The following is a 15164-nucleotide window of genomic DNA, read 5'->3' on the forward strand; positions in this document are numbered from 1 at the left end:
ACAGAGTGCTGTACAGTAGCTCAGCAGAGCTCTGACAGGAAACCCTCCAGCTTGATAAATTAACAGGATGTTCTCATTACTTCCACAAGCCAGTCATTTTTAAGCCATAAGCATCAACCTCTGCATGCTTACTCTGACTTTCACAACACCAATCTCTTGCTGAGGTCAAGGGGTGACCTCAATCAATCTGCCGCCAGCTAGTGACATCCTTCTTCCTCCAACAGACTATTAGATACTAATCTAAACCATAATATATATAATATAGAGCTAAGTTTCTAATTGATATTCTTCTTCTTGTCTAATTTATATTGTTATATATTACATTCTATCTTGTCAAACTGAGATGGAAATGTATGAGACTTTTGTGCTGAACCTAAAAATAATTTCATTTGACTTGAAGGAGTTGGAGAGTGTGTTCTGCCAATACAAACCAGAGACAAAAAGACACACACACACACACACATAACTGAGGAAACATAAGCCATTATCCAAATGCTAGACAAATAATTTCTTATCATAAGCCAAAGTAAATGATCTTTCCCAGTCAAGTCAATCAGTTCTCTGTGGCCCTCTGGCTACAGCTGTAACCAAGAGAGAATCATACGTTTAAGCAAGATCTATAGCAAGACTAACAAAATCTACAAGTCAATGATGCTGCACACGGACCACATCCTGAGGTCTCAGTTTGTGTGCGGCAAGATCAAGCCAGCTCTGTCTTTAAGACAAAAACATTAAAAAGACAAACAAACCATTGCCCTGAATGAATAGGCATGTATGTATGATGGAAAGCATACCTCTTCAATGAAGATTACTTGCTCTGCTGCAATCAACAACACCACATGTAGCATCCTTCATCTATTCTCTTTCATTTTAGTAAAACACTTTGGACTTTAACACACACCCAGACCTCAGCAGCAGACAGGAGGGGAGTCTGAACAGAGGAGTCAGCTGTGGGTGAGACCGTGTCGGGCATCATTGTGTCATACTTATCAGACACACTGCAGCCTCTGTAAGCGAGGGAACAGGGTGAGGCTGGCATTTCTCTCTCCGCTTAACTACACAGCACAAATATGACCCTTGTGTTGGCCATTTACAGCTAGGGCTGGGTCCACGGTGTAGAAACTTTATTGGCCGTTCACCATCATCACTCGCTCGGTTTCACAATCTGCACACAGTTCACACAGCGCTGCGACAAGAAGTGACGGCGGTGCCACATATTAAATCTTGAAACCAGAGCGTGCCATGCCAGCTCAGTGAACCGCACCCAAAACACTAACACAAAGCCGCACGTCGCTTGTCTTGTTTGCATTTACGTATGAAACATTCAGACTCGTCATGGTGATTTTAAAACCAATAAAAATACACTAAACACATGGCATGTGCTACATTGTGACAGAATCATATATTGTATGTTGCTGTTGAATAAATTCTGATAACAAGCTGTGCAGTCAGTCCAAATTTGTCTGGGAAACAACGCATTCCTTCAGGCAGTTCAAACATTTGGTTTGATCCACAGCCAGAGATGCTATTGCATAATCCAAATCATTTAATTACACCACACGGCCACTCCTTTTTATCTATTGCTTCGAAGGGGTCATTCACATTCTTCAAAGGACAATGAATTTTGATGTACACACCTATCCTATGCAGTTTCTTTCCTTTTTTGGTTTGGCGAGCAGTCAACCCTTGTCAATAATTTGCTTAATCCAACAGTGGCAACGAGTGAGACTTTGGACCGCACTCAGCGTGGGGTTTGTTCTGTCAGGAAGCTAACTGGGGGTCACAGAGAAAAGCTGGACTCAGACCTTGTTCTCCAATATCTGTATCAAACTTTTATTGTAGATCTGATATGCTAAACTTCTCTTAAATTCAATATGATATGCAGTGGGTATGAGAGAGTATGATGCATCTTACACAGAGAAATAAGCTCAATAAGTGTGAGTGTTCCTCAGCAACTACAGTAAACCAGCACAGTGTATCATGGTGTAATGACTGTAATTTCCACCTTCTAAGCCAGATGTCCTGTTTGAGAGTTAGCTCTGTGACAAATAGCACTTGTTAAAACATTCGTAGAGGTCAAGTGTCAAGTAATCAGCTGACATTTTGAGTGTCATTAGGGAAAATCCGGCTTGTCTTTTCCTTTACAACAGCTCAGACTTTGACTTCATGCTGCTAAATTTCCAAATGCTAGCGAAGGGTCTACAGGAAGTGGCTGAAGTTAAATAGAGCAGTTTTAGTTGCCATGATTCATCTGCAACACTCTAATGCCCTCATTTCCTGGGCAGCTGTTCGAATCTGACAGAGCTGGTCCAAAGTAGTTGGTGAATCATAGTCTCCAATGATGAATCCGATTCGGTCTGGTCAGTATTACACCTCTGGGTGGAGAAATCTTCCAGAACATATCACCTCCTATCAGTCTGTATCTCTGTTACAACAATGTGTCATGATAATTTTGATACTAAATATATTTGTAACTGATAAACATCTTTTATCAGAAAGCAGGTTTCACAACATAAGGCAATAGAGCGACATGCACTCCAGATGGCGTTGAGGCCAATACTACAACGACTGCACAGCTCAAAGGTCAAAACAGAACCAATAATCTTTTATGGCTGTCATGACAACACAGACTAGCATAATATTAAACTGCGTTCTCAGCAGACACAGCCAATATCTGACGCCAACTTCCCGCCTAAAGAAGCACAAATGATCAATTTGTGGAATTTAGCATTTCCAAAGGAGGTGCAGGTCCACAAGACCCCTCAATCACAAGTCAGTGAAAGGTCACTGTTTTCAGTGTAGTAATGTTCAATCAGTTTTTAGGGCTGCAGCTATTTTTAATATCGATTAATTGTTTGATTATTTTCTCCATTAAACGATCCCTCATTTTATCCATGAAAAAATCAGAACACAGTAAAAAAAAAAAAAGAAAAGCCCACGTTTACATTTTCAAATTGTCTGTTTTATACAACCAACAGTCCAAAAACCAAAAATATTTAGTTTAATATCATAGGAAACTATAAAAACCAGCAAATATTCAAATTTGAGAAGTTGAAGATGTATATAAATGCCTGTGTTTTTAATCTGGATTGGGAGACATTAATATTTTGTTAAAGCATAGTCACATACAATTGAAAAACTGCCACAGGTAAATTTCCTCCTGTGGTGGTGTTAATTTTCTGTCAATTGATAAACCTTTTCAGCTCTATTTGAAATATGAATTAATGAATCACACTTTTGTTTTGTTGCTTTGTGTGTTGCACCTTAGTCATAAGATTAAAACTGAATAAAAATGATACAAATAAAATACATTAAAACATTGAAATATATGAAAGACATTTTAAAAAAAGGGACAAAAACAAATAACAGATTTTGCTAGGAAAACTTGTGAAAAGCAGCATAGATCAGCACAAGGATAACAGCCATGTTGTTGTTAAAACAGAGAACAGGGAAGCTGAGCGTAGCACCTGTCAGACTGGGTTTAAGGGAGTGGAGGTTGGACGTACACCAGGGGCAAAGACAGCTGATAGAGACAACTTTCTCTCTCTCTCTCTCTCTCTGCTGTGCTCTCTGGCTCATTTGCATGTAGGCTTACTGTGAAATAAAACCATTGGTTACTTATCTGTAGCCTTGTTTGGGATGATCTTCTCATGTTACTATTGGTGTACCATCCATTCCATTCTCTCTGTTTGAGCAACATCATTGTAGCATTTTTTAAATCTCATATAAATTCTTGACAAACAGCCAACAAATGTCATATTTGTAGAGGAAATTCCCTACGCACGATTCATCAAGACTGACTCATGTACAAAACACTGTAGCTAGAACAGCAGGAGCAGCTGCAGGTTCATCAGAAAATGAGAACCTGTCACTGTTTAGCAAGTTAGAGAGGGAGCAAACAAAGACAGTAAAACTACTTAAGTCCCTTCTCTGAATGAAAATATTGTTCTACAAGCCACATATGACATACAGTGACAAAACCACAACCTCAACTGCACTCAAACTTTCACATGCATGCACACAAGTACACACACAAACACACACAGGTGTACCCTCATGACCAGATACCATGGAGAATGCTGTGTAAAGGGACAACACGCTATAAAAAGCTCTTCTCCTGAGTCCTGATACCATTCCAATCTGTCCTGCTTGTAAAAGTGACCCCAAGGTCCTAAAAATAGGATCGTGAGCCCCCCCCCATCTCCCTTCCAATCCCCCACACACATGCAGACATGGTGGCAAAGAGCTGAGCTATACCATACTGAACTGAGCACATTCAAAAGCAAAAAATGTTTGGCCAAAGGAAAAACATGATTTCAAAATGCAGTGAATGTTGCATTGCAAATGACATTTTTTACTACACAAAGTCCAGTTGATAATATGAGTTAGTTAGTGTAACTGCATTAACGTGGGTACAATCTGTCTACATTGTGCATCTCATTTTGAAAGTCATTTATCTCCAGTACCATGGGAAATAATTATGTCAGAGGGGAAATAACTGATAATACAAGGGTGATAGGGTCCATAAAGAAATGATGTCTATATTTATGATACTGGATCAAACATTGTGCGATTGATATTGCCGTATCTTAGGACAGCATATCTTCTGCTTTGGGCAGAGGTTGTGTCTTGATAATACACAGGCAGATTTGTTTATTTAGACTTCATATTGCAGTGTATGAACAGTACATCTATCTCTGTGTGTGTCTTTGTGACAACTGTGGTTTCAACATTGTTGTCAGTGTTGAAGGATGACTGACGGAGTCTTGGGTGGATCGTGAGAAAAATGTTCCTAGAGGTTGTGGCAACATGTAAAAGAACATCCAAACGGAGCTTAAATACAAGTGACAACACAAAGTGACAAACACTTGTCAGAATGAACAGGAGCATCGCTGGTTTGCAGCATTTGGAAAAAGCTTAATGACATCACTGCATTATTTTGCCACCTAAAGTGATGTCTTTGCTACTGAGTACCTATCTACTTCTAGTTTAACAGTCTGCAGGTTGCCACTGAGGCACTTTTCTTTGTGCTTGCACAGCAGAGTGTGTCACAGTGAACGGGCTGTGCCCTGAGCTGTGCCTTACCTCACTACCTCCTGGAGGCACACCTGTGTAAAAACTGAACAGGTTGTTCAACATACCGCATGGATCTCTGCCCAGCACGCAAATGACACAAGAGTAACTGTCTAAAAATGAAAAATACTAAAAACGCTGTGGCAGTATCCGGAAATTTTAGTCCTGCTCACCAACTTGTGCACAACCTAAGCTGAACTACTTCATATTATCAGAAAAACCCTTCTTTATGTACAACCTGCACCTGACAGTAATCAAGTACTTTTATGACTCTTTATTTTTACTGAAGTCATGCTTTGCTATACTTAAACTAGAAGAAAGTGAATTTTTCATTTCATTTCATTTTCCAATCAGATCAGAAATTCCAGACGTGCTGGCAAGCACATTCTTTGATCTACTGATGCGTGCGGTTTCATCAATAGTACCCTCCATCGTATTTTAAAGAAACACATAATGCAGTGCTTCAACAGGTGCTTACCAACCACAAGAATACATGGACACTGAAAATAGCGCTGACCCTTAACACCTCTGCAGTTAGCTCGAAACATGCCTCACATGAGGGAACATGTGCTCTGAAATACTGTTTAGTGTAATAGTGTTAAGTTACATTTAAAGGTTTACTGTGCATATTAACGGAGTCGTAAATAGAAGCTGAGAATCGATTCCATCATGGAAGAGTCAAACACACAAGCTGGTCTGCGGTTTACAGGAGAACTCTGGGAATGGCAAGGATGGGTATCAAAATGTTCCAGCAGTAATAACATTTTACAGTGCTCATAATATTAGGACTTACTTGACTGTAACTCTTGTGGATAAGTCCTGAAGGTCTCCTGGGTGAAAGAGCTGTGCTTCCTTTAGTCCAAGCTTCCCGCAGGCCTTGAGGAAGACGTTAAGGTTGTCCTGGACAAAGAACAAAGCAGGGATGAGGGTTGTCCACCTTCAGAGAGGCAAAGAATAATCACTCAAGAATTCTCTGGCAGGGAACACAGCCTACAACTCATTGCTTCCAAAGTTCATATCACCAGAGAGCAGAGACGGACGGGGAGGAGCATGTGTGTAGCAAATAAGAAGTGACCCAGTGCAGAACACACACAAACACACATGCAGAGGGAAGAGGCTGCGTGACAGGAGCTGACTGACAGCAGCAGAGCTACCTGTGGGCCGGGTTAGGGTGGGGACAAAGCCAAAACCAGGAAGGATGACATCAGAGCTTTGCACAAGTCCCACCCAACCAACCGGCCATGCAAGTGCAAAACTGACACACACACACACACACACACACACACACAAGCATATTGCGTAGTCCTTCTTCTCACACCCTGAAACTGTCCCCTCCCTCCTCTGCCAAGCCCTTCTCTCGAGAATACCTGTGGAATCTGTGGGGCGGCGGCGTATTTTGGAGACATTTGGTTGCTATGAAACATGAGGTTGGGTGACAGAAACCAACAAATATTTCCCTGAAGCAACTCAAGAGGACATGGGAGTGGAAGGACGGTTTCTCCTCCTATAATCGGTCAATCATTTTATGTTGCATAAAGTTTATGTGTATGCACAGATGTGTGAGTGTAATGCAAGGTAGTGAAAATATATTTCTCTATAAATATACACACATGTCATGCATTTCAAACAAATTTTAACCACGGAAGCGCCATTCCCTTTCTGTGGGTATGACGTTTCCAGTTGTAATCCCAAGTGTCTTGTTTGGAAGTCTGCACTTCCCATTGGGACGGCATTGCTTAAGAGGGTTTCATGTAATGACACATGGTTTCAACATGGGCAGGAATAATTATGGGATTGCTAGTTCTATATTTAAATGGCAAACATGCTTATTAGCAAATGGTGGGAGAGAGAGCTGACCTCTCAGTGCAGGCATCCCTCGCTAACAGCTTTGCTTGTCCCTCAGCAACACTTTGCTGGGTCCTACAGGTCACTATGGGCCCCTACAGGCCAAGGACCAAACCCCCCCCCCCCCCCCCACCACCTTCATATGGAGGCACTGGGGTCACTGGTTATTCATTATAACACAGTAGAGATTTCTCTTCTCTTGCATTGTCCTTATAATAGACATGATAATGTCATTTTCCAGATGTATACAGGATAGGAACACAGGTTTGGAATAGTAAGTTGATCTCACATGTAAGACCTTATTCTCTCTCTCTCATGTAACATTGTTCACATGGGCATTTTTCCATGACACTAAAATTTATGGCCTTGTTTGTTGATGTGTACACACTGTACAGTCAGAGATAACAAAAGAATACATGACACATTGCCTTCCATCTCTCACCTCTGAATGTTGGCTGACAAGAGCACTGACAGTGATAACAGCAATAAAGTACGCTGCATGTTTGATATCATCTCTAGATTCTGTGAGCATCCAAGCCATAAAATACAATTAAATGACGGGAACAACAGTCAGGACATTAAGTCAAATGAGCATTAAAACAGGTTTTACTTGCTGCAATCATTCCTCTTGTTCATACTGACTACATACTTTCAATGTTAGTGATGGGGGGACAAATTTCACAGTCCTCATTTGTAAAGATTTAACTGACAGACTGAAGATATTGACTTTATTTGACTAATTTTGCCTAATATTAAGCCTAATATTATCTTCAAATAAACTTTTAAATACATTTTTGCACAGAGGAAGGCTTGTGGATTTTGTCCCCCATCACTTACATTAAAAGCACATTATGAAGTGATCTTTTAATGGCCAGTATGAACAGGAGGAATGGTTATGACAAGAAACACATTGTGTCAGTCCTCTTTTGGGCACCTGACTATTGTTTTAAGAAGGATTTGAAAAAATGTGAACTTGTCCTTCATTGCTACAATGTAGATGAAAATCTCACAAAGGATCGTCCACTTTAAATCTTTCCCTTGTGAAGCAAAAACTCACGTTGAGCCACTGTTCTCAATGTAATCAAGGCATATGAGAGAGTGGGTACAAATATAAAAGCAGAATTAATATCACCTAGGTATGGATGTCACTTAACCTCAAAGAGCATAACTGACACACTAAAAGCACCCCGACAGCCAGTCAGTCCCAGAACATGCAGAGAAAATGATGCTGAAGGAATGTTATGCTGACTTGTGCCTGCACATAATCCCGCTAAATATGCTGTATCCATCCAGCAGCCCTTTAATCCTCTCATGCAGACTTGAGGACCCCAATTTAAGCGCTTCACACCAAGAAACGGAAAGATCGGACTCATAAGGTGTCTGATTTGTTATAACAGGACCTTCATCCGTGCTGGTCACACTGTGGTCACTCTTTTTTTTTTTTCTTCCACAGCATTATTTGTCTTAGATGGGCACACTCTGCAATTACCCTCAACTGACCTCTGGCAGTACAAAGCTATGGTTAAAATATCAGGCTACACATTTTTGAATCCTGTGACAATAAACCAAGAGGAGATGGAATACTTGAAATGTTGTCTCTCCTGAAACAGGCCCAATAAAAGACCCTCCTGTCCTCACCAGTCAGATCCAGTCATAACATGCACCCATACAAGACAAACAAAATACGGTCAAATGCCTGTCATTGCACAGATGGTTACACAGACATTTAGATAAGTAAAGACACCCTCAGGGCCATTAAAAATGTCTGTTTATCTCCTCCTATTGCTACCTCAATTCAAAAAGGAGTTGGTGTGTACAGGAACATCCAGCACCACGTTAATTACAGTGTATTTACGGTGGAGTCATCCTTAACTCCCTCTGGCCTCAGACCAGTGTGCCCCCGCTCATGAAGCTGGCTGCCCCACCCCACAACCACCAGCACTGGGTAAAAGCAGAACCGGACCCAAACTGGGGTGCCATGACCCAAACCCACAGCTCACTGAGTGCTCAACAACAGTCAGAAAAGTGTGCTGACATGGGAAACATTCCCTTGGACCCAAGTGAAACCAAAGAATAGGCCTGGGTCTGGAGCCAATGTTGCTAAATATTCCGCAAAACCAGATATTTCTGTTCTTTTCCCGTTTCCCTCCGTGGGCTTTTTATTCTGCCAGAGCTGGAGCCTGGTATCAATTTTGAGTGCTGAAAACTCTGATAGCAAAACTAAAACAACAGTTGTGACCATAATGGCAGAGCATTTTCATATTTGTGCGTTAATGAGGCGTGTTTGCAAAGAACCTTTCATTCAACGACGTCGAAAAGTCGTATCTGCATTACAAACAAACGGAAAGAGCACCAACAACATTCCTTTCATTCTCTGGCCATTGTATTTTATTTCCAAATGCCTTTTTGGACCTTAAGCATATTACAAAAACTGAATTCTTCCAGTTTTTTCTTCACTTACAACACTCAGTGGAAATGGATAGCATATATTAAGATAAACCCTATGCGAAAATTTCTCACCATGAGGAGAAAAATGGCTAAACATATACGTTTAACGCTTAAATGAATTGACAACTTCAGGAAACACAGCTAAATTCCAATTTCAAACATTCAATCCCAACACTTAAGGAACAGACGGGTTTCTATTTGTAGAAATGAGCGATGGAGGAATCTTAAGAAGAGTACTTGACTACTTTGAGAGGGAAGCTATTCTCACAGCACAGTGAGACTGAGTAATGTTTGTTTGGAGAGCTCTCCACTTTTCTCCATGTGGTTGGCAGCAACTGATAGCTGCAGGCCAACCAGGAGCTTTCGTATTCGCTGGAGAATTTATGATCAGGTGGTTTCAGGTTTGTGTCCAAGACTCGGAAATACCGCGCCAGCGCTACTGACTGAGGAGATACTTTACCTCGTTACCTCAGCAGGTGCCCAGCCAATTGTATGAGAAACTGCCCAAAAGTGGCAGGCAATCTGATTTACGTCAAAACACAGATATGATGGTACAGTGTTTGGTAGGGCAAATACTATATTTACTGTTAACATCTAGTCTGAGTGCCAGTCTGTTTCTTCTACCGCTAACTTGTCATTGTCTAGCCAAAGTGTGTTACTCTGAGTGTTTCTCTGCCCACTGTCACACACTCAGATTCTCTGGGTTGGGGTTGGGGTTCTCTATAATTCTTCTCGGCAGCTGGACTCAATTACTCCCACAAGAGAGAGCTTTGTGAGGGATGGGTTTAAGGTAGGGTTTTCAACCCTCTACTTCCCGAGCACTTGTATGCAGACACTCCCAAAACATTTATTTCAGCTGAGCCACTGTGGCCCAAGAGACCTCTGCCACAACTGCTGAAATTTAAAGACACTGCCAGGCCTAAAAAGGTGCATTCTCAAGGAGCCACTGAACAAAATATTGAGAAACACTGACTCAATAACAGGTTATTACATAGAGCAATCTCTGACCCCTTCTGACCTCCCATCACTCAATCGAAAAACTAATTACCATACCAGCACAAAGACTTCTTGTCTTGTGTAAAGTTTTTGATTGAACACAGCCTCAAGCATGGCAGACATCATATTTAGGGTGCACTCAAATGCGGCTAGTGGCCTTTCAAGCAGCTCCACGTTCACTGAACTTATTAGCGTGGATGGATATGAGGAGCGACAAGTCACTGAGGCAAACACTTCTCTCTCATTGGAAGCCCTGCCTCAGACCTGTCACCAGCCAGCTCAAATGCTGCACCTCGCTCTGCTTCCTCTAACATCTTATCACGCACTCTCTACGACAGACGTTACCTGAACATGACCAAAAAAGGTAATGACAAAAGAGCGTGTGAAAGAAATTAGGATGAGCTGTTGAGGCTACGTGTGACAAATACAGTGAATGTAAAGATGTCTTTTAAAGAAAATGTCCTATAATATGTCTTATATTTAGGCTGAATGAAAAGACTTACCAGTCCAGCAATAGGTGTGGGCAGCCTGTTAACCCTCTTGACAATACCAGGCTTGATCTTGTTGATCAGACTGCGAGCAAAAGAGAAACAGAGAACATCAGGGGAAAGGAGACGGTAAGTGAAAGCCCATGGTCATTGGCTAGACTGGTCTAACTAGCAAGGAAGGAACAAAAAGTGTTGCAAAGTCTTGCTGTTGTGTGTTTACGACTTTGCTTAATGGTGGCCACCTGGCTTCAGTTTAGTAAATGGCCAGTGCTGCACCACGATGTAAACACGGCAGGTCCTTTGCTCCTAAAACATACCCTCAACTACTGACACAACCCCATACAAACCTTCAATCACCAAATATGATCCTAGAAAGATAGTAATGGTTTTAGATTGGAGATAATACATTATAATCTTAAGAGTTTTGAAATTATTCTTAAACCTAAAAGGATTTAAAAAACAAACCATAATAATAAAATGGTGACAGTGTGATAGCAGCACAGTTTATGATGTATAAAAGATTCTCTGGTGCTAAACAATATTCAGCTCTTTTACTTAAAGTCCCCTTCCACTCAAAAATATGTTTTTTTTTTCTATTGGATGTTTGAGCTTCACTGTGCAGAATGATGTATATGCAGAGTTTTACACTTGAAGCCTGTTTACATTCATCTGCTGAAAGGGGAAAGTTTCTCTGTGCTCACCTTAAATCTGAGTTAAAGATGTATACCTGTGAGCGTGATTTGTGACATCACAACTATTTTGGAGCCAATTGTGGTCCAGTTTGCAACTTACAAAAGTGTGACATGGAAACTTGAAGCCTCTAGCGCACATACACTGAGAATGGACAGCAAAGTAGGAGACATTTTGCAGAGGTTAAACTTTTGAAATGAACAATATTTGCATACTCATGCATTCTGGATCTTTCAATTGAGGGAGAAGGAGTGTGCGTCCTTTTAAGAATTTATTACAAAGTAATTGAACATTTTTTTGTGGAAAGAACACACCAGACATCAATAATTATTCAAAGCAGATTTTTATATGTCTTAAAACATGTCTGATGGGGATCTTTAAGTAGAAGTAGTAATACTGCAGTGTAAAAATACTTTTTTACAAGTAAAAGTGTATTAAAAATTACAGAAGTATTAGCAAAAACATTTACTTAAAGTATCAGCATCCATATCTAGAATGGCTCCTTTCAGAATGTTATATTATTATAAATGGTATATTATTGGACTGCTACAACTGATACATAAATGTGTAAGCTGCATTTAATGTTGTAGCTGGTCAAAGTGGAGTCAATTTTAACTACCTCATATACTGTTCATTTACAGTATATCACAAAAATGAAATATATTTTCAAGTTGATCATATGTTTTGTATGTAGAATCTAACAAAGTAACAAAATGAGTGCAAATATCTCACCCTTTTCTTATTTTGAGAAAAACAACAAATTAAAAGCTCAACATGAGACTAAATGACTTGTTAAGGTGGATGCAGTGTATCTTCTGCTCTCTCAGCAGACAGACTTGGGTGGATCAGGAAGTATTAGACCATGCATTGGCTGAAAGCACATGTGAAGGAAGAATGCAAATGGCATTTGGGCTCAAGTTTGTCATGCAGAAGTGAAACAATAGAAAGTTGTTATGATTACATCAGATAACACACTGTACGCTAAGTAGGATACAATAATGTGTGCGACCCACACTAAACATTCCTCTCCGAGTGGTTATGATAACCACAACACAATGGGAAGGGAGGCTGAGTTTCAAGGTGAAAGCGATTTAATCTCCGTCTTCCTTTTCCTCATGCTGAGAAAACATGGACAGCCCTCTGAGTGAAAACGTCTCTGTTGTTCTCTGAGAGCGAGCAAACAGTGGAGTCAGGCTCAAATCAGCAACAACGAGGGGCTTCTTTTTTGAACTGATGCCAATAGAGGTTTGGAAGATTCTGCTTGGGCTGCTGGTAATTACAGCTTCCTGCTGATTCGTGCAAATCACATCACTGTGTCTATCAACCAGTTCTGCCCACATACACATGCATGAAGGGACATGATGCTAACCTTCTCACACACACACACACGCATCCTGATCTCAGAAAAGCCACGATTCCACAACTCTTACTTAGAGCCATTGGTGAATAGATTTCTTCCTCTAACTCATCAAAACCCTTGATGTACCCAGGCTAATGAGAAAGCAGGGTGTCCCGGCTCTCCGATGTGGTTTAAGCTGGAGGCTTTCCATTCACTACATGACTCCTCACAGCTCTCATTTAAGTGAGGATGGCACTCTGCCCATCCACAGATCTTTAACATCTGTCCAACAGGCAGCGCAACTCCTCTTGAAATAGATCACACTTCATATTCTCAAACAAAACCACAGAGGGCAGATCTGATACTGGAAACATCAAATGACTATAATACAACCTCTGTTGTGCTGTCTTAAAACACTGGCTCACTTTATGTGGCAGACAAACAAACAGTGACCCAGCAGGGGGTCTGCCTGGGAAATATCAGTAACACTTACGTTGGAGCGCAGACCTGGAGGAGAGGAGAGGGCTTCCATGTGAATGAGTGGCTTAAGAGAGGTGCCTGAGAAAAGCAGAGTACTTACTCACACAGCAGAACGCCATTCTCCAGCGCTGATCGGAAGTCGTTACTCCCAAATCTTTTCTTGGTTACTGCCTGGAAAAAAAAAAAGAAAAAGGGATACAAAAACAGTGAGCAAAATAGCGAGAGGGGTTGGGTGAGGAGAGGAGGCAGGGGTATGTGCATGTGGGGTGGGGTGGTTGGAGAAGAAAGGTAGGATGTTGAGAACAGTAGGAGAGGAAGTCTGAGGTATTTCCTCCTGAGTTCCTACAGTGTCTCTGGAACAGAGTTGAGCACAGTTCTTCAGGTATTCCACGGGTGCTCTCGATCGGCTCAGTTTTTCTCACTTTAATGCTAAAAAGCTTCTGGTAAACAGGAGAGCTGAGCTAAAACTGTGCTGGAGCCAGGCTGCCCAAGCCGCAAGGCTATGGGAGCATCTGGAGCACTGGAGGAACACAGTGCTGTGTTATAGCCTCATGCCTTTCCCATGATCTCAAACCACTACTGCAGGAACACCAAGACCCATTATGCAGGAAAACATACACACACTTGCACTCATGCATGACGTGCAAGCTTACACACATACACATATACAGTACAAAGAAACACAAACAACAGCACATACCCACTTTAACATGCACAATTTGTACCACTTCATACATCCAATCTCTATTTCCTTTTAAATGTAACACTAGTATATTTTTTATGTTTTCTTGTGAACCTACAAGTTTGTTATGGGATATCAAATTCATGTCCATGGCCACTCCTTAACAGAGCTTCCTGTTCTGTTTTGTTGGAATGTTTCCACCTTGAACTACTTGACCAGTTTGTACCTAAACTATTAAATCCAACACAAATAGTTAAACTAAAAAGCATTGAGAGAGTGTATAATCTCAAGGCAGCATGACTCGCTATATTTGGTTATTTTATTTAAAAAAAAGAAATGTTTTCTGCATCTGGATGTGAAAGAAAATACATAACATTACAATCATGCATAGAAACATATACAAAAATGTTTGCAGGAATTCACGGTTAAATAGCGAAAATGTCAAAAAATGCCCTATCCTTCAATGTTTAGGAGTCTTGAAACATCCTGGATCTGGATCCACACCAAACACTAATCACTTGTTCTTTCCCCCATGGCCTGAGCCTCTAACATATTTCAAATCAGTTTTTGGGATATCCTGCTAAATCATTCCTTAACAGGCAAACAAACAGGGCTGAAAACTGAACCTCCTTGGCAGAGCTTACGTATGATTACAGTGGCAACCACACTGCAATCATATTTTGTGACAGAGTGAGTTCTATTATAGCTGCTGCGGGAGGTGGGGGGTTATTTTATTTTACTCATTTTATTATAGAGTTTATTTATGGAGCAGACATGTTATGAAATATAAAAACATTTGACGTAGCTCCACTAAGCTCACATACCGTGTTTGGATTTAGGTTTGGGTGGGAATTGATTGATTTAAATTAAAAACAGAGCAGATGACTACACATTTATTGTAATAATACAGTAAGGTGGGACAGCTGGAATTAACAAAAGCACATATATGCACACACACATTCACACAAAAAGCAAAACAAGTTGAACGGGTCACACCAACCAAGTCAGATGTGCCTTGTGTCAAAGCTTTTGTCCTTTTCCTTTCAGGGAAAAGCACGCAAGATGGGACAATTACTAGCATAGCTAAGTAAAGAGCAGGAGACAGCAGAGCAATTACACAGAT

At 40.9% G+C, this 15164-nt stretch overlaps 1 protein-coding gene across 8 annotated transcripts in view; it reads right to left on the bottom strand.

Moving 5' to 3' along the window:
- LOC121906787 (LIM domain only protein 7-like) overlaps positions 1-15164 on the bottom strand; it is a 49431-nt gene that overhangs the window by 27579 nt on the left and 6688 nt on the right. For all 8 annotated transcript variants that reach the window (XM_042425889.1, XM_042425892.1, XM_042425893.1 and 5 more), the window contains exons 3-5: positions 13460-13530; positions 10866-10935; positions 5867-5973 (exon numbers count right to left, since the gene is read on the bottom strand). In XM_042425889.1, coding sequence (XP_042281823.1) covers positions 5867-5973; positions 10866-10935; positions 13460-13530 — 248 coding nt within the window. The remainder of the gene's footprint in view (positions 1-5866; positions 5974-10865; positions 10936-13459; positions 13531-15164) is intronic.

The sequence above is a fragment of the Thunnus maccoyii genome, chromosome 11 (genome assembly GCF_910596095.1).
Source record: "Thunnus maccoyii chromosome 11, fThuMac1.1, whole genome shotgun sequence".
NCBI lineage: Eukaryota > Metazoa > Chordata > Actinopteri > Scombriformes > Scombridae > Thunnus > Thunnus maccoyii.